The 24,998-nt window shown below is 45.5% G+C and overlaps 1 protein-coding gene across 7 annotated transcripts in view; it reads right to left on the reverse strand.

The window, feature by feature from the left end:
• The window catches only part of PRC1 (protein regulator of cytokinesis 1), a 121,013-nt gene that overhangs the window by 63,355 nt on the left and 32,660 nt on the right, over nucleotides 1–24,998 (reverse strand). For 6 of the 7 annotated variants that reach the window (XM_029574730.1, XM_029574726.1, XM_029574727.1 and 3 more), the window contains exons 6-9: nucleotides 23,258–23,407; nucleotides 22,697–22,844; nucleotides 11,837–11,973; nucleotides 4,205–4,300 (exon numbers count right to left, since the gene is read on the reverse strand). In XM_029574730.1, coding sequence (XP_029430590.1) covers nucleotides 4,205–4,300; nucleotides 11,837–11,973; nucleotides 22,697–22,844; nucleotides 23,258–23,407 — 531 coding nt within the window. The remainder of the gene's footprint in view (nucleotides 1–4,204; nucleotides 4,301–11,836; nucleotides 11,974–22,696; nucleotides 22,845–23,257; nucleotides 23,408–24,998) is intronic. The other variant, XM_029574725.1, reaches the window with a different exon arrangement.

Consider the following 24,998-nt stretch of genomic DNA (forward strand, 5'->3'; position numbering starts at 1 on the left):
TTCCACCAAATGCATTAGGCATTTTAAGGTCTCAAACCTATACATACAAATTTAATCTAGAATCTGCAACTCAAGTGTTCCCTATTCTATAGTAGGGACAGTTGAAGATGTCACTAACAAGACTACTTGAAAAAGAATGAAAACAGAATCCTGACAGAATGAGTATCTTTACAGTTGTTTATTAACAGATGTAATTGCTTCTGTCTACATCCAAGATAGTCACAGAAATTAAGTGCTCCAGTTCCTATAATGTAGTATTGCAAGGAAAAGCCTCCAGATCTGTACTGGGATGAGCTAGTTTTGACATCTATGCAACTGTAGGACATTGCAGCACTGAATGATTTCACTATACAGATAGGAAAATTGGTACTTACCTGCTAATTTTTGTTCCTGAAGTACCATGGATCAGTCCATCAAGTGGGTTTATGCATCCCTATCATCCCTATCAGCAGGAGGCAGAACAAAACTTTGAGGCACTGCTACATAACAGTGTGCCACCTGCAGTCCCTCAGTATTGATCTGTATCCAAGCCAAAATGTCTACCTTAACAAACCAATAAAACTTGGGCAAACAGACTTAAAGTTAGAGCCCCCTGCAAACTAGGCCCCCTTGATTTAACACAAAGGACTATTAAGCTAAGTATACTTTTCATTAATCTGAGAAAAGCAAGCGCCAGCTCAGCCAGTGAGGAAGTCTTGACAGATGGGGACAGTTTTCTGGACTGATCCGTGGTACTTCAAGAATGAAAATTGGATCTCGCCTGCTAATTTTCCTTTCCTCTTCGTACCCCGGATCAGTCCAGACAAGTAGGATGTACCCAAATCCCTCTATTCTGGGTGAGAACTCTAAAGACCCGTGTGCAACACACTCTCCCCAAACGTTGCCCCTTCTGAGGCTTGCACATCTAAACGGTAATGTTTGGTAAAAGTGTGAAGGGAAGGCCACGTAGCCACATGAAAAATCTGCGAAGAAAGAAGTTGACACTCCCCCCCCCTCCAACCACTAAGTTGCCTGTGCTCTAGTGGCATGTGCCCTCAACCCCTCCGGCACTGGCTGGCCCTTACAGATGTAAGCTAAAGCTATTGTCTCCTTCAACCATCATGCAATAGTACCCTTGGAAGCCTTATTACCCAACCTTGCATCACTAATCAGGAGAAACAGAAGACCAGATCTCCGAAAGGCATTTGTCACACATGCAATAAGTGAAGCTCCCTTGCCAACGGAGTATCGGCTGTCAAATTCAGAAAAACTGGTAGTCTACAACCTGGTTAAGATGAAAGAAGACCACCACCTTAGGTAAAAAGGAAGGAACCGTGTGTAAAGAAAACCCATCCTCCGAAAAAATGCAGGAAAGGGTCCCTACATGACCATGCTTGCAGCTCGGATGCTTCTGCAGCCGAACAGATGGAAACCAGGAAAACAGTCTTCAGGGGTACTTCAATGACACCCTATGCGTTGGCTCAAAGGGAGGACCACACAGTACCCAAAGAACCAAATTCAGATTCCATGTCGAAAAGACCTTCCGCACCAGAGGATGCAGATGTTTTGCCCCTTTTTTTGGAAACTAACCATATCTGCATGAGACGCCAACGGTCTTCCCTGAATTCTACCTCAAAGGGAACCCAAGGCTACATGGACCCGAAAAGAATTATAGGCCAGCCCCTTAGCCACACCAAGCTTAAAAAAAAAAAAAAAAAAAAAAAAAAAAAAAAAAAAAGGGAGTGGCCAAGATCTGCAGAATGTACACTTTTAAAGGTTGCACCCTGTTCTGCAAACACCAAGTTTTGAAAATCACTTCACACCCAGACCATAGCCCTTAGAGTGGAAGGTCTCCTTGCCTGAAACAATCACAGACTCAGAATAACCTTTCAAAACAAAGTTGCCGCCTCTCAAAGCCAAGCCACTAGACAGAAGCGATCCCCCCAGTCTGAAATTACATGTCCCTGATGTTACAACTCAAAGATGAGCCAAGCTAAACAGGACCCATCCACTGCTAGGCACAGCAAGTTTGCAAACCAAAGCCAATGCAGCCACCCGAATCACCTTGCCCAATTGAAGCTCAATGCACTGCAGCATCGACCTATGAGGGGCCATGGTGGGAACACATACAGCAACTAAAGTGTCGGCCATGGTTGAACTACAACAATGCCCTCTGATCCGACCTTTCTTCTGCAACTGAAAAACAGATCTGTTTTTAAGTTTGCTGGAGTCGCCATTGAGGTCTACCACTGGTTTCCCCCACCTTGCCTGCAGCAAGGCGAAGACTTCCTCCAACTCCCACTCCCCTGGGTCCAGATGCTGCCTGTTGAGGAAGTCTGCCTGTGGATTGTCCACCCCAGTCACATGAGAAGCAGCTAATTCTCACCAGATGTTTCTCTGCCCACACAGGAATCTGGTGTCAGAGGAGTTTTGTCTACCCTTGCCTCTTCAGGGAGAATCCAGATCCAGTCTCTCGTGGGGGGCTCTCTTGTTCCAGTTTGGAGTAGGGAGAGGATCTGGAGACCCCAGATTGGGTAGTAGTGACCACTCAGGGGTTAGGAAACAGTATATTGGGGTGGATTGCACAAGGGCTCCGGTCATCAACGAAGACAGCCTGGTTGATCAGTTGTCTAGAGACAAGGGCAGCATGCAGAGCCCTTGAGGCCTTTCTACCCTTGGTGAAGGTCACATGGTGAGAATCTTCTCAGACAATGCAACAGTGTCTCACATCAAACGTCTGCGAGCAGGCGGTAGCTCTGGAGGCTCAACAGGAGGTCCTGTTGAAAATGGAATATGGAGGTAGGCCTCTGAGGACCAATGACACCAAAAAAACTTTTTTTTTTTTTTTGTGAACAGCTATCACTGAGCACAACATCTCCATTTGTAAAATGCAAAACCTGTAAGGTTACACCTTTTGTAGATCCAGACTGGGCCGAAAGGAGCTTTCCTCCTTGGGAACCACAAAATTAGTTGAGTACCTCCCCTGACCCTGTTTGGCCAGAGAGACTGGAAATACGGTGTCCAGTGTTAGTAACCTCTGTAGAGTCACCTTTACTGCTTCATTTGCTTCAAGACAAGCAGTCTGACTAGAAAGATCACGCTGTCGGTACAAAAATTCTAACGTGTAACCCTCTCTTACCACCTCCAGAATCCATTGATCCGTGGTAAACTTGAACCATTCCTCGAAAAAAAAAAAGGGACGACTATTCACTGCCGGTCCGCTGAATGGCACAGATTCTGGCAGATCCGCGGATCCCTTGAAAGGACTGCTGCTTGCCATAACTCCACCTCGTTCCCGATGCAGAGAAACTCATGCCGGAACGAAACCGCCTTGCATCCCAAAAGCGAGCCTGGGAGGAAAAACTTTTGCCACTTCTATCTTCCAGCAGCTTATTTCCTTTGGACACTCCCAAATTCTCCCTCAACTGATCCAAATCCTTTCCAAAGAGTAGCTGGCCCCTAAAGGGGAGATTACGTAACTAGGACCACATGCCCGGTGACCAATAGCGCAGCCGTAAAGCCTACTGGCTGCCACTGCGGAGGCAATACCCCTTGACTGAGGTACGAACCAAGTCGTAGAGCACATCTGCCACATAAGCCATCCCAGCTGTCAGCCGCGCAGACTGTATGATGCTAAACACCTCAGACGAAGCCTGTGTCTGAGCCTTCTGAACCCAGCACAAAACAGGCCCTCTGCATCTTGCCGGCACAAATCGCTGCTCTCAGGCTTAAGGCAGAGATTTCAAACATCCATCCACAGTAGAGAGGAACAGCCAGAAAAGAAAAAATTCTTCTCACACCAAAAGGGGAAACTGCAGGTGCAACCATCATTTGCTGAGTCAGAGGAAATACTGAGGGACTGCAGAGAGGGAGCATACTTATATACGGGTGGCCTCTCAGATTTTTGCTCTGACTCCATCTGCTGGAAGGGGGAGATAACCCAGGGTCTGGACTGATCCGGATACATACAGGGAATGCAGGTTTGCCATCTGCTGGAGACAAAAATATTGAGGGGTTGCAGGTGGCGCACTCAGTATGTAGCAGTGCCTCAAAGTTTTGTTCTCTGTCTCCATCTGCTGGTAGGGATGTATAAACCCACTTGTCTGGACTGATCCCAGGTATGAACAGGAAATGCACTATGGTGTAAAAACTTACAAGCCTGGGTTTCCTACTGAACTTTTCCACACCCCAGACAGCAGCTGGAGTCTCTTGCGGCAATATATACCTTTGGTAATGTTTTCTGAAGTTTTGCTCTCTGCTTCTCTTCTTTCAAAAGATTTCCTCCTCTGTTTGTGAATCTATTTGGATCTGATGCTTTTCTCTGAAGAATCACAAAAGCAAAGAGTGCAATAAATTTGAACAAAAAAAAAAAAAAGACAAAAAAACCCCAATACTTTTCTAAACAATACATGCAAGCAACATTTGAGGATTTTATAGTGCAACCTATGAAATTCAGAAGGATTTCCCCTTTTAAAAAATTCTCACTTAAGACCTTTGCTATTTCAGGATAATGCCATAATGCAAAAATGGCACAAATCTAATAGCATGCATAATTCTGCCCATTGCATAGCTTATTACAAAAAAAAAAAAAAGACCTGAACTACAAGCAAAGATTCTTCAAAAGACAAAACAAAAATGTTTCTCTTGCTGTTTCAAAAGCAGCTTTATATCCTAGTTTCAATGGTGGGATCACCTATGTAATGGTCCTTCTAGACATATCAGCTGCGTTTGATATGATCAAAGTCCTCCTAGCAAATAACTGTATGCTGTTATTAGGCGCAGTACTCAATTGGTTTACATACTATCTAACCAAGTCCAGCAAATCAGAACAGGCAATGTAGTTTCCAGCGTTCAAGGTTCTGTCTTATTGGCAATCCTCCAATATTTATATTTATCCCACTTTGTAAAGTATTTGCATGCCTCAGTGTAACCTATAAGGTTTATGCCAACATTACATTTTGTTAACTATAACTCATTCTAGACAAATATTTTTGATCTAGTATCTGTTTGAGAACAGTAAAGTGGTTGTTTCACAAACCAATGTTAAATGTCCAGAATTATTTTGAGTAGCTACTTGCTATAACTCCACTAGCTTTTGAATTCAATGATCACATCCCCATTGCCCAGATAATCAAGAAGTTAGGGTATAATTGACATTACATGATTTCATTCTCAAATAATATATAGAATGATTTAATTGATTATGTGTCTGCTTAGGTAATTAAAGCTCTTATTGGAACCACAATATTTCAGAACCGTTTGTCAAGCATAGGTGCTGACTGGACTATTGTCAATTCGCTCTATATGGGTTTGCCAGGAAGTATCATCTGAGCTTTACAAATCATCCCGAATGAGAGTGCCAAGATCTTGACAACCGTACAAATGTGTAAGAGAAAATTATTTCCCTACCTGCTAATTTTCGTTACTGTAGTACCATGGATCAGTCCAGACCGTGGGTTATGTCCCCCTTCCAGCAGATGGAGTCACAGCAAAGACAGAGGACAGTTCCTCATGACTGGTGCGCCCTCTGTAAACCTTCAGTATTAAGAATATCCAAGCAACAAAGAAAAACCCCTTGGATGGATCAATACAAAAATGAATATCAACTAAATTGAACATCAAACTGTAAATCTGAATAGGCAAACTTGCAATGTGAACTCTGTCATTCCCAAACAGGTCCTGAAATGATTACACAGTCGAGCTGAAGGATTAACCCAAAGAAAAAACCCCACAAAATCCTTAGGGTGGGCATCTGGATTGATCCATGGTACTACAGGAACGAAAATTAGCAGGTAAGGAAATTCTCTTTTCCCTGTACGTACCAGGATCAGTCCAGACTGTGGGATGTACCAAAGCTTCCCTTAAATAGGGTGGGTCACATATCCCAGCTCAAATGCCCTGAGCCCCAAAAGAACCAGAGGTCGTCAATTGCAGATTCAAGCGATAGTGATGCGCAAAAGTGCGCAAAGACTTCCAAGAGGCCGTTTGGCAAAATTCCTGCAGAGAGACTGCTTGAGCTTGAAAAGAATTAGCTTTAATACCGTCTGGGGGCTAATGCCCCGTGCCAATGTACACGGTAGAGATTGCTTCCTTCATCCATCGGGCAACGGTGGTCACTGAAGCCTAGTTCCCCTTCTTGGGACCACTCCAGAAGACAAAAATGATCTGCTAAGCAGAAGTCGTAAGTAACCTCCAGAAATCGAAGGAGGATTCGCTTGACATCTAGGTGCCTGAGCTTCTTGGAATCCTCATCCTGGAATGATGGTAGTTCCACCAACTGATTCAAATGAAAAGACAAGACCACCTTTGGAAGGAAAGATGGTACGAAACCTGAGGATACTCCGGAATCTGTAGAGCGGAGATAAGGCTCACTACATGACAAAGCCTGCAGCTCTGAGATTCTGTGAGCGGAACACATGGCAACCAAGGAAAACTGTCTCAAGAGTCAGGTCCTTGAGGGTAGTGCTCTACAGCGGTTGAAAGGGCAGCCCGCCAAGAATACAAAGGATCAAAATCAAAACTCAGAGGGGCATAAATTGCGAATCAGTGTTTCACATGCTTTACTCCCTTCAAGAACCGGACCACATCCGGGTGTGTCGCAAGAGGGCGGCCATCCCGATGATGAACTAGAGCACCTAAGTCTGCTACCTGAACTCTGAGAAAATTGTAGGCTAATCCCCTCTCCAGCCCTCGCTGTAAGAATGACAAGATCTGGGCTATGGTCGCATGCCGTGGAGAGGGACGTGAGGACTGGCAGCAAGCCTCAAACACTTTCCAAGCTCGGACATAGGACCTGGAGGTGGAAGGCTTCCCAGCCTTGAGAAGAGTGGAGATAACCGCTGCTGGATACCTTAGTCTCCTCAGCCGGCGCCGTTCCAAAAGCCAGGCCGCTAGACAGAAGCAGTCTACCTGGTCGAAAAATACTGGTCCCTACTGTAGGAGATTCGACAGATGCCCTAGGCGCAGCAGACAGTCTACCGCTAGGTTGACTAAGCCTGAGAACCACAGACGACGAGGCCACACCGGAGCCACGAGGATCATGGGCCCCTGGTGACCCTCTATTCTTCGGAGCACTCTTACCACCAGGGACTAAGGCGGAAACATGGCACGTAGGATGTTCCTTGGCCACGGGAGGGCTAGGGCATTGATGCCTTCTGCAGCTGAAAAAGCACGGAGCCTTTGCGTTCCGTTGCATGGCCATTAGATCCAGATGGAGAGTCCCCCATTGTGTGACGAGCAGTGCCACTGTCTCCTGGGACAGTTACCATTCTCCGGGATCTAAGCACTGGCGACTTAAAAAAGCCACCTGAAAATTGTCCATCCCTGCAATGTGGGACGCCACCAGTTGAGACAGGTGGAGTTCCACCCATGGCATCAGCTTGTTAGTCTCCCGAGTCACATGGAGAGAGACTTCTTGTTCCCCCCTGACGATTGATGTACGCCACAGTCGTGGTGATGGAGAGGATCTGGACTGCTCGGCCTTGCGCTAGGGGCAGAAAATGCTGCAGCGCAAGACGGACGGCTCGTCTCTAGTTGCCTGTTCTGGTGTCCACTGACCCTGCGTCAAGTGCAGACCACATGCTGGCCCCCAGCCGGTAAGGTTGGCGCCTGTAACGAGTACCCATTGTGGAACCTCAACCGGCTTCCAACGGGAGAGTAATGCTCTTTGTAAGGGACGCATGTGGGCAAAGGCCCAAGGCACATCTGTTGTGGAGGCCATGGAACCTAGCAACTTGAGATAGTCCCAGGCTGTGGGAAGTCAGAGGTCCCGAAACGCTGAACCTGTGCAAGGAGCGATTGGGCCTGCTCCAGACGAAGAGAGCCTGTGCCTTTTGATGTCGAAATGAGCTCCCAGGAAGTCGAGGGACCAGGATCTGTTCCTTCCTCAGGGCCGCCACCACCACTACTACTACTGCGATGAGCGGTTGCCAGGTCAAATGGCAGGGCCTGGAACTGGAAGTGCTGCCCCAAAATCTTGAAGCGAAGGAGGCGCTGATGCTCCTTCAGGATGGGGATATTTTTTTAATTAATTATTTTTTTTTTTGTATATACCAACATTCGATCTTAGATATCACATCGGTTTACATTCAGGTACTGTAGGTATGGAGATAAGCCTCCGTCAAGTCCAAGGACGCCAGGAACTCTCCCCCATGCACCGCAGCAATCCCCAAGCGCAGAGTTTCCATCCTGAAGTGTGGTATCTTGAGCGTCCTGTTGACCATCTTGAGATCCAGAATCGGCCGGAAGGAGCCTTATTGCTTGTGGGCTACGAAGTAGACTGAATAATGGCAAAGTCCTTGTTCCGGAAGTGGCACCGGAAGAATGGCTCCCAGATCCAGGAGGCGGTCTAGCGTCTGACGTATTGCGCCCAGTTTCCTTAGTCCGCACGGAGAAAAGACAAACCTGTCTCTGAGAGGGTCGAGCAAATTCTAAAGCGTAACTGCGCTGAAATATCCAGAATGCCCTGGTCTGAGGCGATTGTGACCCACTCCTCATAGAAGAGCGACAGGTGACCTCCTATCCGGGGAATCGAAGAGTGGGCCGGCAATGTTTCACAGTGGCAGTCCCATGGGAGAGAGTGTCTTGGGCTGATCTTCATCCCCGAAAGGAATGAGACCAGGACTGCAATCTAGACGAGGGAGGCCTGTGGGACGCTGGCCGCACCTGGCGGAAGCGCAGTTGTCCTCTGAAATGGTTCAGTGCAGAGCTGTACGTTCTGGATCTCAGAGGACGATCTTCCGGTAACTTAAGTACCTTATGCTCCCCGAGCGACGTAATAAGTTGCTCCATCTCCTTTTCAAATAACTTACCCTTGATGGGAAGGAAGACTAGTTGAGACTAGGAGGAGGAATCCACGGACCAGGTCCTGAGCCAGAGGAGGTGCTGAGCTGAGACTATGGAAACCATAGATCTGGCCAGTACCCGGAGAAGATCATACAGTGTGTCCACGTCATACGCTATGATGGCTTTTAGCCTTTCTGCCTGTTGTGCCTCCCTTGGAGGCAGGTCCTGAATCCCGAGTAGTTGTTGGACCCACCGGAGTCATGCACGCTGCATCAGGGAGCTACAAACAGCAGTCTGAACTCCCAAGGCGGACGCCTCAAACACGCTCTTCAAATATACCTCAAGTTTGCGGTCCTGCAAATCCCTGAGGGCTGCTCCTCCAGTCACAGGAATAGGTGTCCTAGCCGTGACTGAGGATACAGACGCATCCACCTTCGGTAGCTTAAGTAGTTCCAGGGACTCCTCGGGGAGTGGATACATTCTGTCCATCACTCTGACAACCTGCAGAGGCCTCCGGAGTCTCCCACTCCCTGGACAGCAATTGGAGGAGCATAGGACGAAAAGGAAAGTCTTCAAAGGTGGCTTGAGCCCTGGTAGGACAGGAGCCCCCCCTCTTCGGTTGCAGTGCTGGCGGTAGGAGTCTCCTGGGGGGGCCTCAATATCTAATCCGGCCAGGACATGTGAGATAAGCTTAACCATCTCATCGCTCTGGAAAAGGCGTAGAACCCGAGGATGTTACCCTTCGACTTGCGCCGAGGGCGTCAGGTCAGGACCGGTTGGGATGGGCAAATGGCAGGGGACACTGGAATGGCAGGGCCAGAAATACTGGTGCTGTACCGGGCCGTGACGGTACCGATCCCAGAGGCCCCCCCTGCCACGTCCGGGAGTTCCCCCAGACTGACCACTTTAGGGGGATGAGGAGCCAAAACCGCATCCTGGTGCTGGCTGAGCCTTGCCAAATAAGCCCCATGCATCAGCAGAATAAATTCTGTGGAAAAAGGCTCCAGGGGAGGGATGGCCGGAGGGTTTTCTGAGGGCGGCTCTGCACCGGGGAGGTGTGCCGGGAAGAGAAGCGGAGGAGAATGAGGTCCGTCTGGGTCTGAATCCCCGGGAGGCAGTGCTGGAGCAGCAAGTAGTGGATCCAAGATGGCCGTCGTTCCCGTGTTAGACGGGAACGGGTTCCTCAGAGCCTAGCGCGCGAAACAGACCGCCCTCTAAGGCTCGAGGTGCCCTCCCCACTGAGGAGGCACAGAGCGCACAGGCCTTCCCGGGAGAGCCGCGATCCGGGCTCCCCGCAGGTACTGCATCGCGTCAACCGCGGCATGGAGGCAAGTCAAGATGGGCTTGGAACCCAGACCTCCAAAAACCTTCGATAGCAGGAACGAAATCAAAGTCCTGCACTGCCTTATGAACTTTTAACGACCCGTTCTGTTTTTTGGTTTTTTTTTCTTTCAAGCCAGAGGGATGTCGCGTCTCTGAAGCTTAGGGGCTGCCCTGAGGAAACGACATCTCTGGGCAGCGGGTAGATATCAAGGGGGAGAGGTTGGACCACCAACTTCACCCCCTAAAGGCAGCAAATGACAGCCCTGTAAAAGGAAAGTTAACAAGCTTACCCCCAAAACGATACAGCAATAAATTAAAAAAAAAAAAAAAGATGACAGGTCTGCCACTGAATGAAAGCTCTGCCTGCAAGCCTGCAGGACAACCCATAGAAAGTAGAGCAAAGCTACAATGAAAAGCCTTTGCTTTTATTTTTTATTTTTTTAAATAAGAGCCATCCAAGTAAAAAGTGTTAAGAAAACAGGAGAAATAAATCAAAGACTATTCTCACAGAGATAAAATGGGAGAACCGAATGTGCAACCCAAATCTGCTGGAGTCAGAGAAATACTGAAGGTTTACAGAGGGTGCACCAGTCATGAGGGACCGCCCTCAGTCTTTGCTCTGACTCCATCTGCTGGAAGGGGGACATAACCCACAGTCTGGACTGATCCTGGTATGTACAGGGAACCACATTATTCCAGTTCTTCCCTCATTGCACTGGCTCCCAATTAAATGGCAGGTGTGGTATAAAAAAAAAGTTAGAGACTTATTCATACATTACTGTACAGTGATACTACCCCCTGGGCTATTGTGGTCGTGTAGGTTTAAAAACGTGCGTACTTTACGATGCGCTAACAAATTTGCTGGAGATCCCAATCCCTAAAGAAGCTCAACTAAATCTTACTAGACAAAGGGCATTTTCTGTAGCAGGCCCAAATATTTTGGAATTCTCTGCCAGAAACTTGAGAACACTGGCTTGTGCATAGTTCTTTAAGAAAGCTTAAAATGTATCTGTTCTCATGAGCTTCTGGCAAAAGTTCTCTGTACAATTTGTAATGTAAACTACAGTAAAGGTGAATATATGAAGTCTACAGATGTTTTGTCTGATATGTATTTTAAGTTATGTATATTTTATATACTTCACCTTGAACTTGAGTGCAAGCTAGAATTTGTTTAAGATTCTACCGACTTAGGAAAGGAGCTTTCAACACTTCGCAGATTCTCTACTTCTGATTAGAGTGCCATTGTCACAAAAGTTTTTGGGGGTTGTTAAAGACGGTCAACTAGCAGCTGGGTTATGTTCAACTGCACTGAACATTCCAACAACATATCTGTTCAAACTGTTTGCTTTGTATCACCACTGTATTGTTACCACCTACAGCTTTCAGTCAGCATTCTCCTGTGGCACTATACAACCTAAAAAACCCTCCTAGCAAACATTTCCATTAATTTGATCAAGAAGTCTTTGTGAAGTTACTACAAAATGGGTTGATATTGTGATCTAGAGGCTGAATGCATCACTTACATGATAAATATTAATAGGCCTATTGTTTGGCTAAGCTCAGACATTTGCAATATTTAGTAAGACTTTTTTATATATTCTTCTAGGTTATCTTCAGGTTTTTTTTTTTTGGTTTTTTTTTAAGGTCAGGGCCAGCAGCTGCCTTTACCTTCTACTCCAGCTGCAACTGAAAAAAGGAAGCTTAAAACCATTACATGTCAGCAACTTGGCAGAAAATTACTACTGGTTACCTCAAACTCCAAGTACAATTTCCAGTTCTCCTCCCATTTCTGCACAGATTCAAATAGCTCTTTGTGAGTTTCATAGCACTGTTTTAAACGCACAAGTTCCATGTCATGAAGATACAGAAGTTCTTCTGAATACTCCTCTGTGGACAAAGATTATAGCTGAGAACAATGGAAATTCACTAAATATTAGGTGCTACCCCCTCCCCACCACCAATCTGCAGACCAATCCCAGAACATTCCTTTTCCCCTTCACAGGCTAACTATCCCACTTTCTTTCTCCTCTCCCCCAACCCCTGCTCTCTCAAGTTCCCCTTTGCCCCCCCTTCAACTTGGAAACTGCAGGCCAGTTCAACTACCGCAGCAGCATCTTCTTTCTTGAGCATGCCCATTCCAATGTCACCCTCCGATGCCATTGGTCAGCCCCAGTGACATAGTAAGGGCAAAGGGCAAAGGGCAGTCCACGCCATTTTGATTACTGGCAGCTGACGGCCCAAGTCCAAGTGATCGCTCCCGGACCCCTGCTGGACCACCAGGGTCTTTTGGCAGATCTTGGGGGGGGGGGGGGGGGGGGGGGGGTTGGGGGTTCCCCACAGAAATAGAAAGACAAAGGTTTTCTGATCTGGGTAATGGACCGAAATGGCCCTCCCCAGACCCGAAAACAAAATGGGGAGAAAAAAATGTTATGCACTCCCCTAATTTGCTCCATAAGACGCACAGATGCCCGAGGACAGAGCAGGTTTAGCACAATTTTTTTTTTTTTTTTAATTTTCCCCCTCTGAATCCTAGGTGCGTCTTATGGAGCAAAAAATACGGTAGCTTTGTAAACTTTTTACATATCACAGTTTCACTGGTGGCACAAGAGGGAGCTATAGTTAAGAGCATGATGTCTACCCATCGACATGCACAGTGAAAGAGCAAATGCTAATACACTACAGTGCACACAAAAAATAAATGCATCTTACCAATAAAGAAATTAGATTTTTTTTTTTCCTTAGTGTAGACATATGGACTCAGGACCAATGGGTTATGCTCCCCTGCCAGCAGAGACTGAGTCAGGTTTCAAAGCTGACGTCACCCTACATACACCCCTGCAGTGACCTCAGCCCTTCAGTATTCTCGTCAAAAGCCACTGTGGATATAGTTTTGAAAAAACTTGATTAAAAAAATTGAAAAGGATAACCATAATTATACTCAACTAAACACTGAACCCCACTAAAAATATAGATGCCCTAATCTAGGGACTGGACAGCAGTTTACCTGTAATCTTTTGGAATCTATATCCACTCCACGGGCGAATCCTTGGCACCGTTCTTGGGAAGGATGCTGAAACTGGTAATGCTTGCTGAGGATAATAAACTGGAGATACTGCTGATGGTCCTTCCAAATTGCAATGTGTAGGTATGCTTCCGTCAAATCGAGGGACGCAACTCCCCTGCTCTGACAGAGGTGATTACGGAACGTAGCGTCTACATATGAAAACTGGGTATTCAGAGCTCTGTTGACCTTGTTGAGATCTAAAAATCGGATGGAAGGACCCTTCCTTCTTCGGAACCAGAAAATAAATTTAATACCTGCCGGTTCGAAGTTCGTTCAGAGGAAATGGAACAACCGCCTCGAGGTCCCACAACCTTTTCTCCAGAGACCCACAGGGAGACATCAGAAATAGATCGCGTAAGGGGCAAGCAAAATCTAAGGCGTAGCAGTGTTCTATAAGGTTTACAACCCAATGGTCTGATGTTATTTTGACCCACTCCTCGTAAAACAGGGCCAACCCCCCCCCCCCCCCCCAACGACCGTAACAGGGGAGTGGGCCGGCATTATTTCATTGGGAGGACTGACTCCCGTCACCCTGTGGCACCATCTCGGGCAGGTCTACGGCCACGAAAGGAATGAGACCAGATCTGCGACCTGCTGGACGACTTGTCTTTGGCCAGAGCCGGCTTAGACTGGTGAAAACGGTGCTGCCCCTGAAAACTTGACTGGGAAGGGCCGAAACCTCTGGAAGCTTTTGGTCTATCCTCTAGGAGCTTGTACACTTTATTGTCCCCCAAGGACTTAATGAGCTGCTCTAAATCATCTCCAAAAAGTAATTTCCCCCGAAACTGAAAAGCACCCAGCTGCGACTTGGAGGAAACATCAGCCGATCAATTACGGAGCCAAGCCTGTGGGCTGACACCGCAGAAGCCATAGTACGCGAAGATCTTACAAGGCATCTGCCCCATACGCTACCGCCCCTCCAAATGATCAGCCTGTTTCCTGTACATAACCCATGGTGTGGACTGATCCTGGTATGTCCCAAATTCCAGAAGATGGAGTCAGAGCAAAAACTGAGAGGGCAGTCCCTGATAACTGGTGCACCCTCTGTAAACCTTCAGTATTTCTCAGACTCCAGCAGGTTGTTTGCAGACTTGGTCAACCCTTGTGGTGGATGACCCGCTTCGACAGACATCTGCCGAACCTTCTCCGACAGGGCCCAGTATTTTTCGACCAGGGAGATCGCTTCTGTCTAGTGGCCTGGCTTTTGAGCGGCGCCGGCTGAGAAGAGGAGGGTACCCAGAGGCTGTTATCTCCACTCTTCTCAAGGCTAGGAAGTTTTCCACCTCCATGAACTATGTCCAGGTCTGGACAGTTTTTGAGTCTTGGTGCCAGTCCACACAACTTTCTCCATGTCATGCGACAATACCCCAGATCTTCTTTGTTGCAGCAAGGTCTGGAGATGGGATTAGCCTACAATTCCCTCAAAGTACAGGTAGCAGCCCTCGGTGATCTCCATCATCAGGATGGAACTACTCTTTCATCGCACCCCGACATAGTCCTGTCATTAAAGGGAGTAAAGCATGTGAAGCTACCGATATGCAATTTAGGTCCTTCGAATTCTAGGCGGTCCACCGTTTGAACTTCTGAAGAGAGCTACCCTCAAGGACCTCACTTAGGACAGTATTCCTGGTGTGTATCTGTTCCGCTTGCAGAATTTCGGAGCTTCAAGCTAACAACCTGAGCCAAGACCTAGCAAAGTTCTTTAAAAACAAAATTGACAAAATCTCAGACTCCTTTAACACTCCTTCTTTTAAGATCCCTTACAATACTTCTCCATCAACTTCCTGGTCGAAATTTGAGCCAATTTCCAGCATTAAATTATAAAAGTTGCTTCTAAAAATAAACCCAGCCCGACATGAACTAGATTCTATACCTACCCGAATTCTAAAGGAAATTTCACATATTATTTCTCCTATACTAGCCTCAATTATAAACAAATCACTTGAAGAGGGTCTTCTCCCATCTAATCTGAAAACTGCAGCTATTACTCCTATCCCAAAGAAAAAGAACATAGATCCCAATGATCTAAATAACTATCGTCCTGTCTCAAACCTTCCTTTACTTGCTAAATTGAGAAAACTGCTTTGCTTCAACTAAATGAACATCTTGAAAACATACTTCACCCCGCTCAACATGGCTTCAGAAAGAACCGCAGCACTGAAACCCTTCTGTTAAACCTAACAAATTAATAAGAGGCTTTGATAACAATCTGAACCACTTACTAATTATGCTCGATCTGCTGCCTTCGATACAGTAGATCACAATTTACTAATATCAAGCCTTGCCAACATAGGTCTTACTGGAAATACCCTTGATTGGTTTACTTCATTTCTAAGACAGGTTTTTCAAAGTCACCTTTAATAACTTCTCATCTGATCCCTACCCTCTAAATACAGGAGTGCCACAAGGATCCGCCTTATCTGCCATCCTCTAATATTTCTCTTCTACCACTCTGTCACTTCATCTCCAATCTTGGCATCACCTTCTTTCTTTATGCTGACGATATTCAACTACTCATCCCCATAACATCTACCATTGAAGAAGCTATATATCTCACAGTAAAATACCTCAATTCAATCAAAACTTTCCTCAACCAACTAAAACTATGTTTAAATATGAACAAAACCGAATGGATCTTAATAAAAAGAAACTTCTCAACTCATTCCTCTCAAATTCCTTACATTAAAATCGACAACTCCAACATTCAAATGAAAAAATCCAATAAAGGATCTTGGTATCTGGATTGATTATGACCTGAGCCTTAAGAATTGCATAGCTATAAAAACGAGAGAAGGCTTTCATAAACTCCAGATCCTCAAACATCTCAAACCATTACTGTACCTGAATGACTTCAGAACAATTCTTCAGACCCTCATTTTCTCAAGCCTAGATTATTGCAACGCAATTTTCTTAGGACTACCTAAATCCTCCCTAAAATCACTACAATTACTTCAAAATGCTGCTGCACGAGTGCTCACCGGAAAAAGGAAGTTTGATCACATCTCCCCAACCCTAAAAAACCTCCATTGGTTACCAATTTCACAAAGAATCAAATACAAATCCTTAACCATACTACATAACGAAATTTACAAAGACAACAATTCATCTCTGGACAACATGATTGCAAATCACAAGTCACCCCGCTCTTCAAGATCTTCTGACAAATTACAGCTATTCATTCCTCCTCTCTCATCTGCAAAACTATCCTCTACTAGACATAGAGCCTTCTCTATAGCTGGACCAATAGAATGGAACTCTATCCCAGGATACCTAAGTTCCATCAAAGACTCCAAAACATTCAAAAAAGAACTAAAAACATGGTTGTTTAGACAGTCATACACTGACTGATATGACCTATATATACCAATATCAACCTTCATCTTGAACCCAAATACTTCTTTAACAAGTTTATTCTAAATTAAGCCTTACGTTGTCTCATTCTAACATGTTATACTCTGCCTTTGCCGAGATGTTACATATATTTCTTTGTATTGTGTTATAATTTATAACCTGTTCATTGTATGAATTTGTTACACTGTAAACCGGAGTGAAGGCATTCAGCTATACTTCGGTATAAAAAAAGAATATAAATAAGTTTTTTTTTCTTGTTTAGAGAGAATTAGCCAGGACTGCAGGTTCTGCCACCTTCATCTGCTGGAGACAGAGAAATACTGATGGTGCTGCAGGTGGCGCATCCTATTTACAGGGGTGTCCTCCAAGTTTTTCTGTCTCCATCTGCTGGAAGGGAGGCATAACCCAGCAGTCTGGGCTGATCCAGGTATGTACAGGGAATGTAGGTATTTCCTTATCCCCAGAGGACTTGCAGTTTGTAAGTGAGGCATTGGAGAATGAAGTAATTTGTTCAAGGTCACAAAGAACAGGAGCATTTGAACCCTTGCTTCCCTGGTTTACAGCCTGCTACTCCAGATGTTCAAAATCACTGGGGTTGGTAGACCTCTTGCCTAAAGTGAACCCTTTCAATGGCCAAAAGATAAGCTAGAATTGAGCTAGGTCTTCATGAAGATAGAGTCCTTTTGTAACTGGTCCTTGTCAGCAACCATAGAGGATCTTCCTCTGAGCCACATTAGAACGTCATGGTCTCTGCCCAATGAGAAACTGCCATTAAAACCAAAAGATAAATGACTATTCTTAGCATTCTTCCAATGAGTGACTAGCACATTCACAGAAATGGTGTTCTGGGCACTGTTGAATTAGGGTGTCTATTTCCATACAGTCTATCTCTGACTGAAAATCCCATATTTGGAATTCTGCGTTGCCACCACGAGATCAGCTTGTGGGGCTCCCCAACAGTTGATCATTAACTGGAAAGCCATCTCACTCAATTCCCATTCCCCGGATCCAACAAATGCCAATCAAGGAAGACTGCCTGACATTGCCCTTTCCGGCTGCGTCAGTAGTTGATGGTGCTATTAAGGGTTTTCAAGCCCATTCCATCATGATAGCGTGTTGCTCAAGAGACCGCTATTGGTGCCCCTTGTTAGTTCACACATGCCATTACTATAACACAGTCAGATAAAACTGACTGCCAGTCCATGAATCAGTGGGAAGGCGGCCAGAGAGTTAGGCAAATGGCTCTGGTTTCCAAACTCTTGATGGATTAACTTGCTTCCTGTCTGACCATATGCCTTCTGCCACCTAGTTGCAAAAATAAGTCCCCCAGTCTCTTAAGATGACATCTGTTGTCACTATTGTCCATGTCAGGAACTCCAGGCATATACCTTTCTACAGACTGTTTTTGTTAAGCCACCACCAGACTCTTCTTGACCAGATGAAAAATGGGTTAGCACACCAGGGAGCTAATAACCTTCAAGTACCACACCAGATGACACATGACATCCAAAGCAGGCAAACAACCAATCATCCCGCTTATCTATCTGGGTAAGGAAATAAACAAATTCAAATAAAATTCAAAAAAACCACCTTCAGTAAGAGATAGTCTTAAGCTGCATACTCCCCCTCCCCCAGAGTTATCTGCAGAAATGGCTCATGGCAAGAAAGAGCCTGTAACTCAGAAATCCACCTTGCCAAACAGTTCACCACCAGAAAAAAAAAATGTTTAAAGTGAGCAGCTGCAATGAGAGATCACATAATAGCCAAAACATAGGACCTGCCAAAACACGCAAAACCAGAATAAGGTCCCAAAGAGGCACCAGTAGACACAAGGGAGAAAGTAGATGCTGGTCTTCCTTCAAAAACCTGGAAACATCTGATGGGAAGACAAGGATCTATCATTGATCCGCTCCCTATAGCAAGTAAGAGCTGCTACAAGTCCCTTCAGAGTGTTCATGACCAAGCATTAACCAAACTGTCTTGTAAAAACTCCAATATTAGTGGAATTTCTACTTTAAGAGGGTGATAACCTCACACCACACCAACTCTCGAACACTCTCCAAACCCCAATAGAAGCCAGAGAGGTAGAAAGCTTCCTGATGCGAAATGGGGAAAATCACCACTGAAGAATAACCACGCTTTAGCAGCAAAGCCCTCTCAAGAGGGAAACTGTAAAACAAAAGAGATCACCACATCAGGGGCTGATAATGTGCAACACATTCTTCCTGAGTGGCAGTGAGAGGACTGCTGAAGATCAGCATACCATGGCCTCCAAGGCCAATCTGGAACCACTAGAAGTACAGTCTGTGTATGACTTTCAGTCTTTCAAATTACTTTGATCATTGGCCAGGGCAGGAAGGCATATAAAATCCTACTCTGCAGCCACACCTGGATGAGAGCATCGATTCCTAGCATTCTTATCTCTTCTGTGACCTGTAGAGCCATGATACTTTGTTATTGGAGCTTGCTATTAAGTCCAGATAAGGCCGACTCCATCGAGCCACTGAGTCAAAAGGCCTTGTCCGCCAGCTCCCACGCTCCTGGGTCCAAGACTTGTCTGCTGAGAAAGTCTGCCCGCACATTGTCCTTCCCTGCAACGTGGGAAGCAGATCTCTCCTGAAGATGTTGCTCTGCTGAGACCATGAGCGCATCTCTCTCCATCAACATCTGCTGGCTTCTGGTTCCGCTCTGATTTATGAAGGCAAACATTGTTGCACTGTCAGACATTCTCACCACTCAGCAAACTATAAGCGCTTCCAATTGGATTGATGGTCCGTTGCTGTTCCTTGGCATTCCATTGACCTTATACCATCTACTTGACAGCGAGCCCTCCCAATCCAAAAGGCTTGCATCTGTCATGAGCACCAATCAGAATGGTGTCTCCAAGGGCACTCCTTTCTTGAGGTGATCCGCTTGTAAAAAAAAAAACTGTTCACTCATCTCTAATGGCAAGTGGAGTCTCACGGTGAACTCCTGTGACTGTGGATTCACCAGGAGAGCAACATACACTGCAGTGGCCACAACCGTGACATCGCCCAGGGTACTACCTCAAACATTGTCACCATAGACTCCAGAATTTGCAAATAAGACAACACTGTTGGAAGAACAGTCCTCAAGGACTGAACTTGAATCACCAACTTCTGAATGCAATTCTCTAGCAGGAGAACTCTGCCTTGCTCCATATCGAATTGCATGCCAAGTATTCTAAAGTCTGAATCTGCTGTAAACCGCTCTTGGCTAAGGTCATCACCTAGCCTACTTCGAAGCAAGGAGATCACTTTGTGAGACGCCTGACTCTTCTGTTCTCTTGATCCGAATCAACAGATACTGGTGGACTAGAATGCCCTCCTTGTGCAGATGCTGCTGCTACTACTACCACCATGACCTTGGAGAAGGTCCTGGGCACAATAGCCAGTCCGAAGGGTAGGGCCCGAAACAGAAAGTGATGCCCTAGATCGGCAAAATGAAGAAATGTTCCCGAATGGAAATATGCAAATAGGCGTTCATCAGATCAAGAGATAAATTCCCCTTTCAGTACTGTCATAATTATGGCGCATGGAGTTTCCATCCTGAAGTGAGTCACCCGCAAATGAGGACAGACTCCCTTCAGAGCCAGGATGGGAACAAAATAAATGGAATAGCGCCTCATTTTCTTGCGATCTGGGGACTGGAATTATAGCTTTCAGATCAATCAGCCTTCTTAAGTTACAGCCGCTGCAGATTTCTTCAATAGGCAGTTGCTTGGAGAGATCATAAATGCATTTGGAGGAATTTGGAGAAATTCTAGAACATAGCTGTCCCCCTACCACCTCCAGGACCCACTAATCCATTGTAATCTGGGCCCATCTTTGATGAAAGTGAGATGGGGCTATCTCCTGATTCAGTAAGTGAGCCCTTACACCTTTTCTTTGTAAAGAAAGAAGCTCCAGATCCAGAGCCTGTCCTTATGAAGCTTCTTAGCCCATAAGGACAGATCTTCCAAAAAGACGAGACTTGAGTAGTTGCTCCTCTTAGGATGAAACAAATGGAATCCTTGGAGTGGGATTTTGCCCCCAAAGAACATGCCACCGCTTTCCTGTCTTCTGGCAATCATGGAATTTTGGATTCGCCCCATTTATTCGCTATCTCCCCCCCCCCCCCCAACTCACTGCCAGACAAGCGAGAACCTTAAAAAGGTAACCTTGTCAAACTAGACTTGGAAATAACGTCCGCTGATCGGTTACACAGCCACTACTGGCAACTAGCTGCCATCATGGAAACCACACCTCTAGAAGCCATTCACACCAAGTCACAGTCTGCATTAGCTAAGCATGCGGCTCCGGGTTCCATTACCGGCCCACTATCAGACCCCACTGCTTGAGTCTCCTGAGACAGACGCAACCCTGCCCGAGACAACAGGTAGTAAGTGATCTGCAAATTCATTGCCATAGCTTCAAACACCTGTCTGAGTGACTCCACCTGCTGGTAGGGATACATAAACCACTTCTCTGGACTGATCTGGGTATGTTCAGGAATGGTGGTTCATTTAACAGTGCATACCAAGGCATCAACTGCTCCCTTGCTTTCGGATCCAAGGGGTATAAATGCAAAGAGCACCTCTCCTTTAAAACTTGCTTCCAGAGTGTTCCACTCAAAATCAATCAACTTGTGTTGGCTCCAGGAGTGGGAAATAGGATGCATTGCACAAGGTGTATATGGGATATTTTTATAATCCTGTATTGTCACCCCTGTCTACACCAAGTGCTTTCAAGGTCTGAGACAACAGACTTGGCAACTTGTCTTTGTGAGGGAAACAAAAATGGAACATAGCCCTATGTGGTTCCAAGTCAGGTGGAATTTCTCCCTCTTCCAGAGGTACGAAATAGAGTACCCACCAGAATCATCTGATGGGTCATTATTCACATCCTCCTCAACATCTCCAGGGACAGCAAGCAGGATGCCTGCTGACATGATCCCTTCTTACTGGGCTGCTTTGTTTTCACAGGATACCCTTTCAGAAAGGCCTCTAAAGCCCTGGAAAAGCCACCCAGAAGGATGAAGCCATACCCAGGTCCCAAAGGTACAAATATATTCTCTGATCCCTCCCCCAAGGAAGTCTCACCCATCAGGAAAAAGAGACGAGGGGGAACTGTCCGCCATATTGTCTCCTCTCTAAGCCAATAGTCAGCTAAGGGGATGACCCAACCTCTACAATATCCAGAGCAGGCAAATCACTTAAGCCTCCAGACAATGCTGACAGATGAAGAGACAGCGATGTCTGGATTGCCCTTATATGGCAAGCTGCAAAACTAGAAAGGCGCTTAGACAGTCATTGGCACCATTACTTTTTCCAAGTGGCCTCAAGCAGGCCTACACATACAAACGGCATCCAGGTGTTGGCGAATTACATTCTCAAACCTAGGTCACTTTATGCACACACGTGCGCCTACATTAAGACACTGCCATGCTGTGAGTACACGTGCACCCCACCTGAGCGGGGAGGTGGGGGGAGAGAATGCCCTGCGCAGCCTACCACACAGCTGACTGAATGAGCCAGTGATGCAAGGCTTAGCAAAAGCTGCTCAACCCTCTGTCCCATGCAGGTTGAGGGAGAACACGACCCTGTAAGGAAAAGGAGGCAGCTCTAACACTTCCCTCCTATCTTTACCTGAGCACAATGGGGTCATTGAGTTTGGGGGAAAAGGGCACAAGCCTTCACCACCAAGCTTTCCCTTGTCTAAGTCTAAGCCTGGCCAGACCTCATATCTTAAACCGCTCAACTGAGGGAGGAACCAGTCAGGTGTCACTTTGGGAGCTCAAACACTTCATGGGTACTTGCCAGGTTCTTATGGCCTGGATTGGCCACTGTTGGAAACGGGATGCTGGGCTTGATGGACCCTTGGTCTGACCCAGTATGGCATTTTATGTTTCTTATCTTTTTCTTTTTTTTCACAAGCAATTCCAGCTAGGGAGATATGTCATGTCCACCATCTGCTGGAGACATAATACTGGCAGGCTGTCAGGGCAGGGCTATATGTTAGCAAGTCAGTTTTACTCTGTCTCTATCTATTGGTAGAAGTGCAGATGAAGGTATACATTTAAATCTTCCTCGGTAAATATAACACAAGATCTTTAAAGTCAAGCATAGAAAGCATGTTCAAATTAAGATACGAAAGCATGTACACAACAAAACTAGTGCTGGAATCAAATACAAACCATCATAGAAAGGAGCAAAAGCTTTTCTCTGTTCATCATTGTAGAAGCATTTATCCCAGTAATAGGTAAACTCTTTTCGGATTGCTTCAATAACTTCTTTAATGTTCTGAAGCTTTAATTCATCCAAACGTTTCACTTCAGCCTGTAACTGCAGATCGAAAGATGAGTAAATTACCTGCCTTAATACAAGAAACATGATGCATTGTAAAGCTGGGCTAGAGATTGTTAATCACATTCTCACAGAATTGCCAACAACTACATGGAGTACAATTTAACTTTTTTCAGCCTCAAATGGAGTAGGAATTTATACAGAGATAACAGAAAAGTCAATGACATTTGCCAGCACAAATGACTACCTGTTTTCAAGGCAAGATGCAAGATTGTTAAAAAAAAAATGCTATCACTGTCAGTCACTGGATCTATATATCTCAGCAACACTATGATATTAAATCACTGCTCAGACTTTAATGTATAGAATGTAAGGTTAGTCATCATGTGCATTCCAAATACTGCAAAATGTAGGATTGAAGAAAAAAATTAGAGAAAAACCCCCTAACTTACTGCTTTTATTGTTTGGGGTTTAGATCCTGTCGTGTAGAAGTTAAAGTCATCGCGCTCTACATTTGTTATCTGTAGTCTGTCCCAGAGTGCAGAGATCTTTGAGCGCAGTTCTGTGCATAATGCTTCATTCTTAGATATTTGTTCTTCCAACTAAAAGCAACCAAAAAAAACCAAAAACTCCTCACAACCAAAGTCACATATAAACAATTAGGATTATGTAACATGTAAAATCAAGACAAACTGGCAATATACTACTGAAGTTTGTCAGGGAATATAACAAATATATAAAAAACATGAGTGGTATGGAATAGGTAAATAAAGGAAAATTGGTTCTTACCTGCTAATTTCATCCCTGTAAAACACAGATCAGTCAAGACAAGTGGGTTTTGCATCCTTACCGGCAGATGGAGGTAGAGAACAAAACAGAGGCACTGCTACGAAACCAAGTGCGCCCCCTGCATTCCCTCAGAATTGACTGTACCCAAGCCGAGATTAGACATTACCCGTGCCAGGGAGAACCGAAAAAAATCCAGGGTTGGATCCCCCTAAACTGGAGACCTACAAAACTCCAGTATCAAAATTAGTTTGTCAACCACCTAACTCAAACATAAGATGCTCCAAAACAGGGAAAAGAGAAAAAAAAAAAATCAGTCTTTCGGCATTAATAGTGGGACAGGTCTCTGATCTGTGGTATTACAGTAGCAAAAATTAGCAGGTAAGAACCAGCTTTCCTTTCCTGAACATACCCAGATCAGTCCAGACAAGCGGGATGTACCAAAACCACCCTACACCAGGCGGGATCCTGAAATACCCATTCTCAAACTTTCACTGAAAGTCGTAACCTCTTGCATCCAAACATCTAATCAGTAATACATGGTGCAAGTATGACGTGAGGACCACACCATGGCCCTATAGATCTCTTGGGGAGACACCAGTTGACACTCCGCCCAAGAGGCTGCATGCGCTTTCAATCCCTTTAGAATGGCGCAACCCTTAAAATATAGGCTGAACAAATATCCTCTTTCAACGAACGAGCCAAGGTAGCTTTGGAAGCTCTCTTTCTTCGCATCACTGAACACCACAAAAAAGAGATGGTCCGATAGCTGAAAGGAATTAGTGACTTTCAAATAATGTAATAGAGTGTGACATCCAAAAGATGGAGATCTCTACCCTCCGTGGAATCCCTAGACCATTCTGGAAACCTCTAATTCAACTGGTTGATTCATATGGAAGGCAGGAACCCACTTTCGGCAAAAGTGAAAGTACCATATGCAAGGAAACCCTGTCAATAATATGCAAAAAGGGATCGCGACAGCATGAAGCTCTGAAACCTGTCTGGATGAGCAAATCGCAACCAAACACCGCCTTCAACACAAGATCTTTCAATGAAGCTTGTCCTAAAGGCTCAGAGGATGCCTCACATAGAACCCGCAAGACTAACTTGAGGTTCCAATCTGGGCATGTCTTCCAAACTGGAGGTTGTACATGCCTCACCTCCTTTAGAAATCTTATATCAAGATGGGAGGCCAAAGACATACCTGCACCATGCCCGAGAGACAACCCAAGGCAGAAACCTGGACAAGAAGTGAACTATAGGCCAAACCCTTGGACAAGCCCTGCTGCAGAAAAGCCAAAATGTGGAAATGTCACCGAAAGAGGATCCAGACATTGTTATAGACACCAGGTTTCAAAAAACTTCCAACCCCTGACGTATGCCATGGAAGTAGCAGGCCATCTTGCC

Source organism: Rhinatrema bivittatum, chromosome 13, assembly GCF_901001135.1.
Source record: "Rhinatrema bivittatum chromosome 13, aRhiBiv1.1, whole genome shotgun sequence".
Lineage (NCBI taxonomy): Eukaryota > Metazoa > Chordata > Amphibia > Gymnophiona > Rhinatrematidae > Rhinatrema > Rhinatrema bivittatum.